Below are 13894 nucleotides of genomic sequence, written 5' to 3'. Positions count from 1 at the left end.
TTTGCCCGTTTTCACATCTGCAAAACGTGGGTATTAATAGTAATAACCTCATTGGGTTGTTGCATCAAATGAAAGAAAAGCAAAAAAAGCACTTAGTGCAGCGCCTGGCACCTTTATGACAATGTCGGTTCTGGAAACGATACATCTGTAAATAATAATCATCGGAACAGCTGCTTCTTAATGAGTGCCCATTACCTGGAAGGTGCTAAGCATTGTCATCAATCAGTATGCTGCAGTAACACGCAAGTCCCTAATTTCAGTGGTTTAAAGCAACCAAGTTGTATTAGTCGACTAATGCTGGAGTAACGCTGCGTAACAAACCATCCCCAAACCGAGCCATAAACAACAAGCATGCTTCTTGCTGAGGGTTTGTGGGTGGCTGGGGTAGCTCTGCTTCTGGCCGTGTATTAGCTGGTTTGGCTCCAGTTGGGGAGGATTCAAATTCTGGGATCAGTGGCTCCCTGGCTAACGCTCTGACAGCAGTCAGTCACAGGAGCACAGTAACCAAGTGCATTAAAAGCCCCTGCTGAGGTCAGGTGTGCTAACATTCCACTGATTGAAGGCAATCCTGTGGTCAAAGCCAACATCAACCAGGCAAGGAGGTGTACTACCCTTCCGGTGGGAGGGAGAAGAGTAGGATTTGTCGAACAAGTCCCCACTCACAAATAGTCGCTTCCCCCCGACCCTCCATGTCTAGCACTGTCCACGGGGTGTTCTGCTCGTGGTAATCATAGAGCATCCTCCAGCTCGAGCGTTGCTGATTTCTGTGCACCGGAAAAGTCTCACACGGGTGATTAAATGCCGTGACCCAGAAATGACTTGACACAACTCATGGGATGGAGCTAATCACATGGCCCCCAAGCCCCACGGGGGGCTAGGAAGTCGCTCCCCAGTGTGGACATATCTTGTAAAAGGCACGAAGCTGCCACGGCCCCCTAGCAGGTGTTTCTCATTTTCTCTTCATAAAGACTCCCTGTGATATAGGGACTGTTATTCTCGGCCCTGTTTTCAGAAGAATCTGAGGCTCAGACGCGGGGTGTTACACGCAACTACAAAGTGGCAGAGCTTAAGATTTGATCACCGGGTCGTGTTGAGGGGGAGAAGGGACCACAGCACAGAGGGAACAGGCCCGCATCGGTGATCTTTGGCTGTATCTTTTTTTTTTTTTTTTAATTTTTTTTTCAACGTTTTTTATTTTGGGGACAGAGAGACAGAGCATGAACGGGGGAGGGGCAGAGAGAGAGGGAGACACAGAATCGGAAACAGGCTCCAGGCTCCGAGCCATCAGCCCAGAGCCCGACGCGGGGCTCGAACTCACAGACCGCGAGATCGTGACCTGGCTGAAGTCGGACGCTCAACCGACTGCGCCACCCAGGCGCCCCTTTGGCTGTATCTTTATACATCGAACCACTCCAAAACTTTGTTGCTTTGAACAATCACCTTTTATTTAGCTCATGATTCCGCAATTTGGTCTGGGATCAGCTGGGTGGTTCTTCTGCTGGGTGCGGCTCCTGTCGGCTTGGCAGCTCGGTTTCGGAGGGTTGGCTGGCTGGCGGTGGGGGTGTCAAGGCTGACTGGGTCACCTGGCCTCTACTCACCCAGCAGGTTAGCCTGGACTTGGTGTCCCAGTGGTGGAAGGGATTCCAAGGGCGGTGAGAGAGGAACCCCTGTATGTGAGCCCTTTCTAAGCCCCTGCTTTATCGCGTTTGCTGTTGTTCCTGTGGTCAGGCAAAACACATGGCCAGGTTTCGAGTCAGGAGAACGGACTCTGCAAGGACACAGCTACAGAGAAGCTGAACAAATTGGAGGCATTAATGGGCCGAGCTGCTTCCAGAGCTAGGATGCTTTACCGTCACAAGCTCCTAAGGTCTAAATGTCGTTTTTCCACCTCCATTCTCCTCTCCCCCACTCCCAGGGTGGCAAAACTCAGGCACAGGAGTCTTTGGGTTCCAGCTCAAGGGGTTCTTTCCCATACAGACCTTCACCATCCCTCCTCTCCCAGGGCTCAGGAGTCCCCACCCTTGGTCCCTTTCTCCGTCAGACCCAGTACTATCTCCAGCCCCTTCCTCAGACCCAAGCAAAATCCCAAGCATCTTCCTACCCCTTCAAACCCTCAAAGGAGAGACAACACAGTGGGATTTCTACTCGTCTTTATTCACTCCTGCAAGAAAGCACCACAGGCCAACCACACCCTTGATTAGCCCTCCATGGTTCCCCACCCCAATGGATACAAGTGCCTTCATCATAACCCAGAAATATCTGAAACTCAGCTAAGGTGATGAGATTGTCTCTTCAAGTTTTTTGTTTTGTGCCTATTCTGCTTCTGGCAATGGCAACGCCAAGACTCAGCATACATTTCCTTGAATTCTTGCCTTCGAGGGTCTTCCAGCCAGAAGTAGGATGCAGACACGCCCAACGGGGAGCCAGCAATCAGTTCTCAAGGGAGTCTTAGTCTTTTCTGCTTGGATGCTACCTGGGACACATGCCTCACTGGCCACCTTATGCCTCCCACCCAAAGTCATAATTTAAAAGACAACCACCCTCCAGATTAGTCACGACGCCCAACCCGTGGCGATACACGATGATACAGACACAATCAGCACTCCCCGACAGAGACACAGGCAAACGGAATTGGGTCTTGCTTCCTCAGATAGGATCTCTGGCACGATCCCCATTGGCATGGGGGCAGAGGGAGTTTGGAGTAGCGAGGCACAGGGCAGAGGTGTCAGGTGAGAGTGGCACAAAGAGGACACTCTGTGAGCAAAGGCATTCTGGGTGTGAGACAGGCGCCTAGACTAGAGTCGGCTCAGCCTGGGGCTGGAGGCATGGACCAGACTCACATTTGAGCTCCCAGTGGGCCAGGCTTCTCCAGAGGGCTGCAGTAGGCTGACATGTGTGTGTGTGCACATCTGTACACACACTATTCTTAGTTACCCCGTGAGGTAGATGCCACTTGCTCAGGGACTTGCCCAAGGTCACCCCAATGTCAGCAGGGCTGTCTGACCCTGGAGCTATGCTAATGGGATTTCCTGGGATAATGCAAGTGTTCCAGGTCATGTGGCTACTGAACACTGGAAACGGGGTTCGTGGCACTGAGAAAGCGAGTTTTAGATTTCATTTACTTTTCATTAAAAATTGATACACGTCTCCGTTGCTGGAAGACCGTTCAGTATCAGTGGGACAACTTGGGGACGTGGATCCATTTCTCCAACAACACATTTTAGGAAAGCTAAACAGAACTATTTCTGATGAAAATTTCTGAACGAGATGTGCTGGAAGTGTAAAATACCAGATTTCAAAGGCAGCATAAAAGGATGTAAAATGTGTCTTTCTTTTCTATATGGACTGCATGTTGAAATCATATTTTGGATATACTGGGTTCAGTAAAACATATTCTCAGTAGTTTGACCCTGTCTCCTTTTACCTTCCCTTTTTTTTTTTTTTTTTAATTTTTTAACATTTATTTTTGAGAGAGAGAGAGAGAGAGAGAGAGAAAGAGAGACCCAGACCCAGAATCCGAAGCAGGCTCCAGGCTCTGAGCTGTCAGCACAGAGCCCATGTGGGGCTTGAACTCACAAACTGTGAGATCATGACCTGAGCTGAAGTCAGATACTTAACCGACTAAGCCACTCAGGCATCCCTCCTTTTACCTTTCTAATGTGGCTGCCAGACAATTTCAAATGATCGATGTGGCTCACACCGTTTCTATAGGACAGCACTGCTTTCCTCTCCTGCGTTCCCACGGCTGGCACGTGAGACTGAGAGACAGTGTGGAATTGGAGATTACACACCGGAAGCCATTCAGTATCTCATCTCGGCCAGGCCATCTCAACCTTTTTTTTTTTTTTAATGTTTCTTTTTGAGACAGACAGCGTGAGCAGGAGAGGGGCAGAGAGAGAGAGAATCCCACACGGTCTCCCGCTATCAGTGCAGAGCCTGATGCGGGGGCTGAACTCACGAACCATGAGTTCATGACCTGAGCCGAAATCAAGAGTTGGATGCTCAGCTGACTGAGCCAGCCAGGCGCCCCACGGCCATCTCAACGTTGGTGGGACAAACTGTGTCACTGGGAGGGGTTCAAGCTGGACATGGGGATACCACCTCCCAAGTGTCTACCCCTCGGAGTGGTCACCCTTGTCTCCCGCCGTCAAAGGAGATAAGATCTTGGAAGTATTTATGGTTCTCGTTAGGCCCTTCCATTTCACAGATGGGAAAATAAAGCACCGGTCCAAGTCACCCAGAGCGACAGTGGCAAAGCCGGGCCTGCATTCCAGGTCCCCTGATCTCAGACAGGAGCTTTCTCTCCCATCAGATACTTGTTTCTCTTTCTCCCCACCCGGTTCGTTGTCCCTGTCCTGTGGCAAGAGGCTGACAATCTACACCCAGGTCTGCCATGGATTAATGAATTAAAATAAATATTTACAAGCACCTGCTGTGTGTCAAGCACTCTTCTGGGTGCTGGGGTTACAGAAGAGAACAGGACAGGCAAGAGGATCATAGCCATTAAATAGGTAAATAAATAAATAAACAAATAAGGTAATTTTGTTACAGTAATAATTGCTACAAGGGAAATATCTACTGGCCGAGACGAGTAATGGGGGAGTGTGGGCTACTTCAGTTACAGTGGTCAGGGAAGGCCTCTCTGAGGGGACATCTGAGCTGAGACTCGCTAGACAAAAAGGAACCAGTCATGGGAAGATCTGGGGGCAGAGCATTCTAGGCAGAAAGAAGAGCAAATGCAAAGGTCCTGGGGTAGGACCCAATGTGGCCCACCCAGGCACTGCAAGGAAGATCACGCTGGCTGGGAGATGGGGGAGGGGCAGGGAGTTCGAATAGGCAGGGGCCAGACCACATAGGACCTTCCTGTGTGCTGTTGGGCCTAGAGTCTGCTCTCCCTGGGCTCTGCTCTTCCCCCTTCTCATAAAAGAGATTCTATTGAATGGACTCTCAGGTCCCCCCCTTCTGTTTTTTGACACTGAAGAACTGTGACCTGTGGCATCTTTTCTACCCATGGTTGGCAGTCTAGAACATAGCCAGGCACTGTGGTTTCTGCCTTTGCTTCACTCACGGCGCACTCCCGCGGTCTGGAACACGACCCTAGCTGTTCTGTGGGCCTCTTTGCTCTCTGCGGCACTCTGTGTACTCCAGAAGGCAGAACCTCTTGGGGACACCTGAAGTAGCCAACACAGAAGTGTCTGGGTTAGTGCAGCCCTATGGCTGCTTTAGCCCAAAAAGGCAGGAGTACAAAATACCAAGGCCAGAAAGAGTTAGGTTTAGTGACAGAAGAAATCAAGACCAAAAAGAGATAGAAACCGCTAGAGGAGGGAGGGACAAAGTTAGAGACTCCCCAAAGACCCCCTGAATCACTCCACACCTATAAAATGGGGGCACTCGTATCCCTTTCCCAGTCAAACTCACACAGAGAAAGGCAACTGTTGGGATCCAAATCCCTAAGGGATTTGTGGGAGAAGACCTCTGAGGTCTCTGCCCTTCCACACCCAGAAGGCCTCATTCCCAGTCTCTGGCTACCCGCAGGCCCCACCATGCCCAGACCTCCTGCCTCCCCCTCTTCATTTTTGTGGGACCATCCTCCCCACAACAGCTGGGAAAGGAATCTGGGTCACCAGGCCCCTAGAACAACAAATATTAGATATCTATTCCCCAAGAGCTGTTCTCCAGCTCTTTCGCACAACCCCCCCCCCCCCCCGTCCCCCGCCCCGGCCCTGTTCCCCTCTGTAGATGGAGACCTCCCACCACCAAGGAATTAGAAACCAAGGTCTACCGCCCTCTTGGGAGCCAGGAGTGTGAGACCCCCAATGAAGATTGCACGCCACTGCCTCTTGAGGAGCTGGGAGGCTGGATGCAGACCCATTTCCTCCAGGAAGCCTAGAGGATCCAAAGATTCCAGCTCCCGGGGGTACCCGGACCCCGTCCTCCATACTGGAATCTCTACTGGGGTAGAGACCAGGCTTTCACCTCTTCTCTCCCCAGGGGGCTAGATGACCAACAGACCCGGTTTCCTTTCCCTTGAAGACCACGATATAACCCCTTCTAGGAGGCCAACCCCTCAGTTTCCTTCAGGCCACAGTCTGGTGTCATGCCCTGTGGTCTCCAGGGAAACCAAGGGCTCTGTCCCCCAGACTCTATTCCCCTTCAGGACCCAGGAATTCGGGTGACTACAAGCCACACATCCCAATCAGTAGTCAGAGCCCCCATCCCCTTCAAGCATCCGGGACTCTGAGCGGTGGCCCCCAGCTCCCTTACCCCAGTGGCCGAGACATCCCAGGCCAGAGCCTGTACCCCTAACCCCCCTCCCTCTAACCGGGACTTGGGAGTCCTCAGCTCCTGGCGGGGGCCAAGCAGCTGGGACGCTGGGAGCCCGGAAGCCCCGGCCCTCATCCCACCCCTCACTGCGCGGGCACATGAGGTGCCAGCACCGCCTCGGCATCGGCCTGCATCTCGTTGAGGGCCTGCAGCAGGACGCCGTGCGCCGCGCGGTAACCCAGGCCGCCGGTGGCCGCCGCCCCGCCCGCGGGCCACAGGAAGGAGAGCGCGCCCAGCGCCGCGCCCCCGGCGGTGCCCTCGCCGGCCCACGCGCCCAGCCTCGCCTCCACTTCGGCGCGCGTCACCGGGCCCGGGAAGCGCGTCCGCTCCGCCAGCTCCCCAGGGGCCAGGCCTAGCGCGCGCTCGCGTCGAGCCAGCGCCGCGGGTTCGAGCCCCAGCGCCCGCCGCCACTCCGCCAGCTGACCCCGCAGAAGCGCCACGTCGCACGCCCAGCCTAGCCCCGGTATGGGCGCCGCCGCCGCCGCCAGGCTAGCCAGCAGGGCCGGACGCCACGCCCCGGCCCGCAGCGCCGCGGCCTTCATCCGGGCCCCGTGGGGAGACGCGGGCGGCAGCGCCAGCAGCAGCGCCCCCGCCTGGGCGGGCGGCAGCGCGCGCCGCAGCCACTCGCAGAGCCCGGGGAGTCCGCCGGGCCGCAGGGGGAACACAGGTGGCGGTGCCTCCTCCAGCACCTCCCACGTCTCATCCTCGGGGCTCAGTGCGGCCGCACGCTCTGAGTCCCCACTGCCCGATTTCTTCGCGCCGCCGCCAACACGTGGCAAACTCTCGCTGCCTGCTTTCTCTGGACCTTCCCCGCTGCCTGCTTTCTCTGAACCATCCCCGCTACCTTTCTGCAATCCAGCGCCACGTTTCTCCCTTCCCTCAGCGCGTGCATTCTTCAACTCCCCTCCGCCAGCGTTCTCTAAGCTCTCGCTGCTGGGCTTCTCTGCCTTTCCCTCTTCCTCGGGATACTCTGGATCCTCGCCCTCGCCGTCTGTTCGCACGCAGACCAGCGGTGCATCTGGCAGCACCAAGGGCCGAACCTGAGCCCAGTCCTTCTCAGTGGGCGCTCCCGGGGTGACGAGGATGAGGGCGTCGTAGTGGGTGGGATGGGGGGCGGCAGCAATGCCCGCGGAGCCCAGAGGCACATTCCAGAGCACCACATTGGGACGCTCCGGGGCCGGGTAGGGTGTGGGCCCCGCGGGCATGAAAACAGGCTCCGCATCTGGATCGCCGGGATCCAACCCTAAGAGCGTGTTCAGCACAAGGCTCACATTAGCCGTGCCGGCCACGGCCAGGTCCAGCCGCGCGCTGCCCAGCCGCTCCAGGCCAGCGCGAACCCACGACAGTGCCGCCTCCAGGCCACCGGTCTCAAAGGCCTCCCGCACAGCCTCCAGCTCTGCTGCACCCAGGACCTCGAAGCCATCCTGAGCCGGTGGCAGGAGCCTGAGGGGACAGGAAGACAGAGGATAAAGGGCAGAAGAGGATCTAAACGCAAGAGAGCTGAGTTCTGGGGACAGGACTAGGCTACGAAGACGAGGGGTGGAGTTTTCCCCGAATAATCTCTGAAAGAAGAGGGAGCAGGAAAGGGAGGGGCCAGACTGATGGTACAGCACAAAGAAACCAGGGCGTAAAGCAGGGATGGGGCGGGCGGGTTGGTTGGGATCAGGTTTCCAAAAGAGCCTAAAAAGGGGAACCTGCTAAATCATCCCCTGGATTCAGCCTTGAGGCTGGGGGCGGGGCAAGGGGGCCTTTCCCAAGGGATCTGCAGGATTAAGAAAGGCCAAGCAAAACTCACAGAAGGTGGAGCTCGGGCCAAGACAGACTAAAGGAAAGCGGAGCACGTGTCGACAGGAGCAAGGTCGCCAGGGCACCCTTTGCTGAGACTAGGTGTAAGGAGGGGAGTAAGAGCCAATGACGGGGAAAGCTTCACCTACTAGTGCTCATCAAGGAGATGTGGCTAAGGTAAAAAAAAAATGAGCACCGAGCCTCAGTTTGACTATGAAATAGGTGGTGGCCAGGGGTCGGGGGGGGGGGAAAATCAGGAGGTAGGCAGCAAGCGGGCACAGAAACAAGATGGGGTTATTGAAAGGAAGTGGGAGAGCCAACCCAGAAATAACAAGGCTCACTGAAGGTGTGGACTGGTATAGCTTGACGACCAAGCTGATGGTGTGGAGGATGAGGAGTGCTGGAAAGAGTGAACCCTTGGGTAAAATTTTCGCGGGGATCGCAAGCTTGTGTGCTGAATGAGCCCTCCTTCAAACTTTTGCTCGGGGCGGGGGTGGGGGGGGGCGTTGCTATTTGGGTGTTAGTTCCTCTCCGAAAATTCTCACTGGGGCAGGGCTTGTGACCTCAGAACGCTCACAGGAGGCTGAACCTGGAGAACAGGTCTGAACCTCTAGCTGACCCTTGGATGGGGCGGGGCCTAGAAGACAGGAAAGGGTCCAGCACTCAGCACTGGCTTGGGGTAGAGCCTCGGTGACCGCAAAACCTGCAATGAGGGGCGGGACCTGGACGAGAGAACTGGCCCTCCCGCAGCTATCCGTTCAAGGCCTGCCCCAAACTCGCTGGGGGTGGGATCTCGCGGATCTCAAAGAACGTCTTCTGGGTCTAAAGGACCCGGTCTCCAACCCACCGGGAAACCCCTCGCTTACCTCTGCAACACCTCCGCCTGGCTCTGCAGCGCCACCCGCAGGCGCTCCAATTCCTTACAGTCATCTCGGCTGCCGCAGTCCGCCGGCAGCACGAAGAGAGCCGCGGTCCCCAACCCCGCGCTGTTCAGCAGGGCCGCTGTCTGATCCCGGGCCTGGTCTTCATTTTGTGAATCCCCAGGACGGAGGTTCCGCACGGCCAACAGCGGGGTCCCACGGGCCAGGGCGGCCCGCGCCGCCTCTCCCAGCGCTGGGGCCAAGGGCTCCCCATTCCCCTCGGGGTCGGGCAGGACCAGTACCAGCACATTGGCCTCCGCCGCCCAGGGCCCCGGCGCTGCGGGTGGGCAGCTCAGCTCGCCCAGGAAGAGGCCGGGGCCCGCCGCTCGCAGGCTGGGGATCCCTGAGTACGGCCGTCCCTCGGGGATCTCTATCGTCTCCACATTCCTGTCGCACAGCGCTGCAATCAGAGCGGACTTTCCAGAGCCCGGAGGCCCCAGGAACAAGGCGGTCACGTCGCCCCGCGGCGGTGGCATAACTGGAAAGCAAAAGGGTGGGGCGGACACGGGTCAGGGAGTACCCAGCTTTTTCCTTTCCCAGTCATCCCACTCTGGTGTCAGACTTCAGTCCTTCACCCCGTCCCCTTCCATTCTTGGGTGTCACTCCCAGGGAGAAATCCGGCGCGCAGGCCCTATCTATTCCCCAGGGATCCGGGGGATCTGGATACATTTTTCTGGATACATTTTTTTTTTTTTTCTGGATTTTTTTCTGGATACATTTTATCTTTCTGTTTCAAAGATCCGGCCTCCAGCCCCTCCTCCCTCAGACACAAAGATGTTTTTATCCCCCGCTCCTCCCTTCCAAATCACTAACCGGGCAAAAAGCCGGCACACCCGAGATCACAGCTGGCGGCGGCTGATCAGCCGCTGAGAAGCCCCGCCCCTAGAGTCCGGCGGACGGAGGCCGAAGAGGTGAGAGCGCCCGGATTTGGGAACGTCCCGACACGTTCCAGGGGCTCTTACCTGACGTCAGTCCTTTAAGGAGGGGGTGTGTCTTGGAAGCGCGACCTCGGGGATACGGCCCTTCGCGGCGCCTGCGCAAAGCAACAGACGTACGCCCGCTCCTCAGCTCCTGCAGCCCGCGGTGCTCGGAACAATGAGGGAACCAGAGCGCCTGCGCTCCATGAGCACCTAGCCACACGTGCGCCAGAAGCTGAGGTCTGTACGGCAAGGGTGTCATGTCACGTCATCATAACGCACTCCAGTGCAGAGAAGGACCCCTCCGGTTACTCTGAGGACCCGGTTGGCGCGACTGCATCACTGCCGGATGGCATCCGGCATCTCGGCTTGGAGAGGCTCCTCAGGCGAAAGGGCATGGAAGCCACTGGGACCTTGAGCCTCGGTGGGCCCTACCCCGCTTCCCTCCGGGTGGCGGCGCTGTGACGAGCGACGGACCGGCGCAACGAAAGGCAGCCCTCTGCTGCCCGGAGAAAAGCAGAGGCCTGGGCTACCCGCCTCGGGAGGAGGGACCCGAGGGCAGTGCTCGGGGGCAGCGGGACGCCGCGGTTGAAGGCGCGCGTGGGCGGCGGGGGCTCAGGGTGGAAGGAGTTACAGGATGTCAGAGAAAGATGCCTCCGGGGAAGAGGCGAGCTAAAGCCTGGATGCCACTACCTGCCTCAAGACACGTGGGAGACGGGGGCGAGGCTGGTGTCAAAGATCCAGGGTTCCGTGCCCTGAGTTCAGGGAATTAGTTTGATGTAGGTCATAGGTCGCACACAGGTGAGAAGGCTCTAAGGGGTGTCACAGACCTAGGGAGTCGAATCTTTTGGGAGGGCTGAAACTTCTCTAGGGCAGAGCTCCATTAGGTTACAGTTCAAGAAGATGGTATCTTACCGGGGCCAGAGAGCCCGTCAAAGGTCATAGGCTTAGCGGCCCTTTAACGCTGTAGACAGATGAGCGACTTCACTTGATTTACTGTTGTCATGCGTGCTACTCTTGACCAGAGGGATCCCAGCCACTATGGAGGACCCGCATCCCGAAGAGACCATGGAGCAGCAGGATTCGTCCAAGGAGAGGAGTCCCCGCAGTCCAGGAGGCGACGTGTGTGAGTGCTGCTGGCCAGAGGAGGGTGGGGTGCAGGGGCTGAGGCTCCTAAAAGGATTTGCGTAGCATCTCAATGTCCAAGGCGTTACAAGGACTTGCCTGCTGGGGAGGGGCTGTAATAAATGGTTTCTGAGCTGCCCCACCGGGAACCGCCACACTCCACCCTTACTCTTATTCTGCTCAGATGTACCCACTCTGATCTGTCCATGTTAGCTTCAAGGGGCCACAGTTCAGAGGGACAGAGTAGCATCCGGAGGGGCTTGGGGTGGGAGATGTGACTGGGAAAGGGCAGAGACTGAGAGGAAGCCCAAGGTTCCAGTCCCAACTGGCCCCCAGACTTTCAGTGTGACTTGGGCCTGGGTTTCCCAGTCTGTCACAAGAGGCTGCGGCTACTCCGGTGACTCGGCTGTTGTTATGGGGATTAGCGGCAGAGAAAGGGAAGGTTTGATGTTAACCAAGGTAGCCAGTTCAACAGAATGGTGGCAACAGCTTCTGCTGAATGCTTATTACATGCTAGGCGTGTTCTAGGAGTTAAACCGTCATTATCTCAGTCCTCCAGACAGACCCTTTGAACTCGGTTAAGTATTACTTTCGGGTGAGGGAATTGAGGCAAAGAGATTGTCGGTAACAATGAGCCGCCACCCTGTCAAGGCCCCCCAGCCAAAGACCACCAGGAACACGCCTACAGTTGAACAATTGGTTTATTGCTAATAGCGCTAAGGAAGCACACGCACCCTGGGGCACTGTGAAGGCTTCTCAGTAGGAGTTAGGATTTATCCTAGGGTTGGGGCTTTGTGGTAGGTGATTTGGGGAAGGGTTCAAGGAAGGGTTTTGCTGCGGGTTGGATGTTGCCAGTAAGCAGAGGCAAAAGACAGGCTGGCAATCTTAAATCTTCTCTGGGAGGGAGGTACGAAGGCCCCGGCTGCTCTTCCCTTTCTCAGCACCAGTAACTGCAAACCACTGTGTAGCACTGTTCTAAGCACTTTATATAGAGTAATTCATTTACTCCTCCCGACCACCCAGTGAGGTAGATTCTGATAGGGTCGTTACTCCATTTTCCAGATGAGGAAACTATTGTATTTGTCTAGGAAGAGGTAGATCCGGGATTCGATTCCAGGCAGTTTCGCTCCAGGGGCTGTGCTCACGGCTCTGTTGGAAGGGCAGACCCCCGGGGTTCCAGTTCTGACTCCAGGGGTTCATTTCATACCTAGCCTCATGACTGTAGGCGGGTTGCCTCACCTTTTTGAGCCTCAGTCTGCTCATCCATAAAACAGGCCCAGTAATAGTTTGTCTGGACCACTGTCCAGCCCTGGCATAGAGCCTGGCACGTGGTAAGCACTGAATGTGAATTGTTGGCATGACTCTGGGGCTTGGGAGAGGTCCTGGTGACTCCTGCTGGCTTCCCCCGACCTCTCCCCACGTCCCTCAGGCCACCTGGGGGCCCCGCAGTGCACCCGCTGCCTCATCACCTTCGCCGATTCCAAGTTCCAGGAGCGTCACATGAAGCGGGAGCACCCAGCGGACTTCGTGGCCCAGAAGCTGCAGGGGGCCCTCTTCATCTGCTTCACCTGTGCCCGCTCCTTCCCCTCCTCCAAGGCCCTGATCGCCCATCAGCGTGGCCACGGTCCAGCCACCAGGCCCTCCGTGCCAGTTGCACCCGCCGCTGCCCCGCCCACCTTCCCCTGTCCTGACTGTGGCAAGACCTTTGGGCAGGCTGCTTCTCTGAGGCGGCACCGCCAGGCGCATGAGACCCGCACCCCTCCTGGCCCCTTCGCCTGCACTGAGTGTGGTCAGGACTTTGCCCAGGAGGCTGGGCTGCATCAACACTACATCCGGCATGCCCGGGGGGAGCTCTGAGTGAAGGTTAAGCCCTCCCTAGGGCAGTGGGGGTTCTGTGGCTGCTGGAACCCACCTCTGGTATAGGATGGGGGCCTTGTAAGGATTTGCTTCCCTCCCGGGACAGGCAAAGGACTTCTGATAAATAGGACCCAGAAGATTCTCATCTAGAGCTTCAGTCTTTGGAGGACACAAAGGCCTTCAGGGATACAGTGAAATTAGACAATAGTGAAATCTTTTGTTTAAAAAAAAAAAGGAAGCAAAAGGGAAAATTGTTGTATCTCCCTCATTCCCAATTAAATAGTTTGAAATCACAACTAGCTACAGATTGTGTAATCACCTTTAATTCTTCCCAGATGGATGCCATGGGCCGTAGGAACAAGTTCCCCCAGATTTGTGCCTGAATGGGGGAGGGGAAGGCGAGGTGTTGTGGGACTGTAATGTCACTGGAAGGATCCCAGACGTGCAGCAACGTGGGCCTTTGGGGATGGGGCAGCCAAGTTGGGAGCTGTATTCTGAGTCATGTAGGGGTTGCAATCAAGTTCTTATCTCCTCCCACTCCACCCCCCATTAGTCTTTCCCACTCACAGAGGGGCCATGGTATTGGGTGGATTCAGGTGCACACACACAAACACACACCCCGATAATTTATTGCCCACTTAAGTAATTTTATGTACCATTCTGGTCTTAGAGTATTTTTTTCTGGGTGTAGGTGAGATGACATGAATAAAATAACAAATAGTACCTAAAAACAGAAAAGGTCTGTATTGAAATATCTAAACAAGGAACTCTGGCCTTTGAGCAGATATTCCCAGAAAATATAAGGGCACAGGGAGGGGGGAGCTCAGGTCAGAGCTGGCCTGGCCCTGCAGGGAATCTGGTTTGGAATCAAACAGAGATACCTTCTGTTTCCTGATGTATTTGGCCAACATTGGGAGAGTTCCCATTAAGATCCTATTTTCAGCTCTTGAACGGCCTAACCCTGTG

The 13894-nt window shown here is 55.8% G+C and overlaps 2 protein-coding genes across 3 annotated transcripts; one reads left to right on the top strand and one right to left on the bottom strand.

Moving 5' to 3' along the window:
- Positions 1-3468: 3468 nt before the first annotated feature.
- On the bottom strand, positions 3469-10064 carry IRGQ (immunity related GTPase Q). Its single transcript, XM_049620951.1, has 3 exons — positions 9843-10064; positions 8976-9507; positions 3469-7767 (listed from the first exon to the last, which is right to left on the bottom strand). The coding sequence occupies exons 2-3, from the start codon at positions 9503-9505 to the stop codon at positions 6408-6410; spliced, it is 1890 nt and encodes a 629-aa protein (XP_049476908.1). The 5' UTR covers positions 9506-9507; positions 9843-10064; the 3' UTR covers positions 3469-6407.
- A 32-nt stretch (positions 10065-10096) lies between these two features.
- ZNF576 (zinc finger protein 576) lies at positions 10097-13233 on the top strand. Of its 2 annotated transcripts, none has more exons than XM_049620980.1 (3): positions 10097-10186; positions 10972-11072; positions 12501-13233. In XM_049620980.1, exons 2-3 carry the CDS (start codon positions 10988-10990, stop codon positions 12926-12928), a joined length of 513 nt encoding a protein of 170 aa, XP_049476937.1. In that variant the 5' UTR covers positions 10097-10186; positions 10972-10987; the 3' UTR covers positions 12929-13233. The 2 variants fall into 2 exon arrangements, with proteins under 2 accessions (XP_049476937.1, XP_049476936.1); XM_049620979.1 differs by lacking the exon at positions 10097-10186 and adding an exon at positions 10221-10747.
- Positions 13234-13894: the final 661 nt, after the last annotated feature.

Source organism: Panthera uncia (genome assembly GCF_023721935.1).
Source record: "Panthera uncia isolate 11264 chromosome E2 unlocalized genomic scaffold, Puncia_PCG_1.0 HiC_scaffold_19, whole genome shotgun sequence".
NCBI classification, from domain to species: domain Eukaryota; kingdom Metazoa; phylum Chordata; class Mammalia; order Carnivora; family Felidae; genus Panthera; species Panthera uncia.
This window is presented reverse-complemented; position numbering and strand designations above follow the sequence as displayed.

Excerpts from the sequence above, each read along its gene's own strand:
- IRGQ (XM_049620951.1), bottom strand. The coding sequence starts at position 9,505 with ATGCCACCGCCGCGGGGCGACGTGACCGCCTTGTTCCTGGGGCCTCCG. Across the intron at positions 7,768-8,975 it reads CAGGCGGAGGTGTTGCAGAG|GCTCCTGCCACCGGCTCAGG; the intron begins GTAAGCGAGGGG and ends CTGTCCCCTCAG.
- ZNF576 (XM_049620980.1), top strand. The coding sequence starts at position 10,988 with ATGGAGGACCCGCATCCCGAAGAGACCATGGAGCAGCAGGATTCGTCC. Across the intron at positions 11,073-12,500 it reads CAGTCCAGGAGGCGACGTGT|GCCACCTGGGGGCCCCGCAG; the intron begins GTGAGTGCTGCT and ends CACGTCCCTCAG.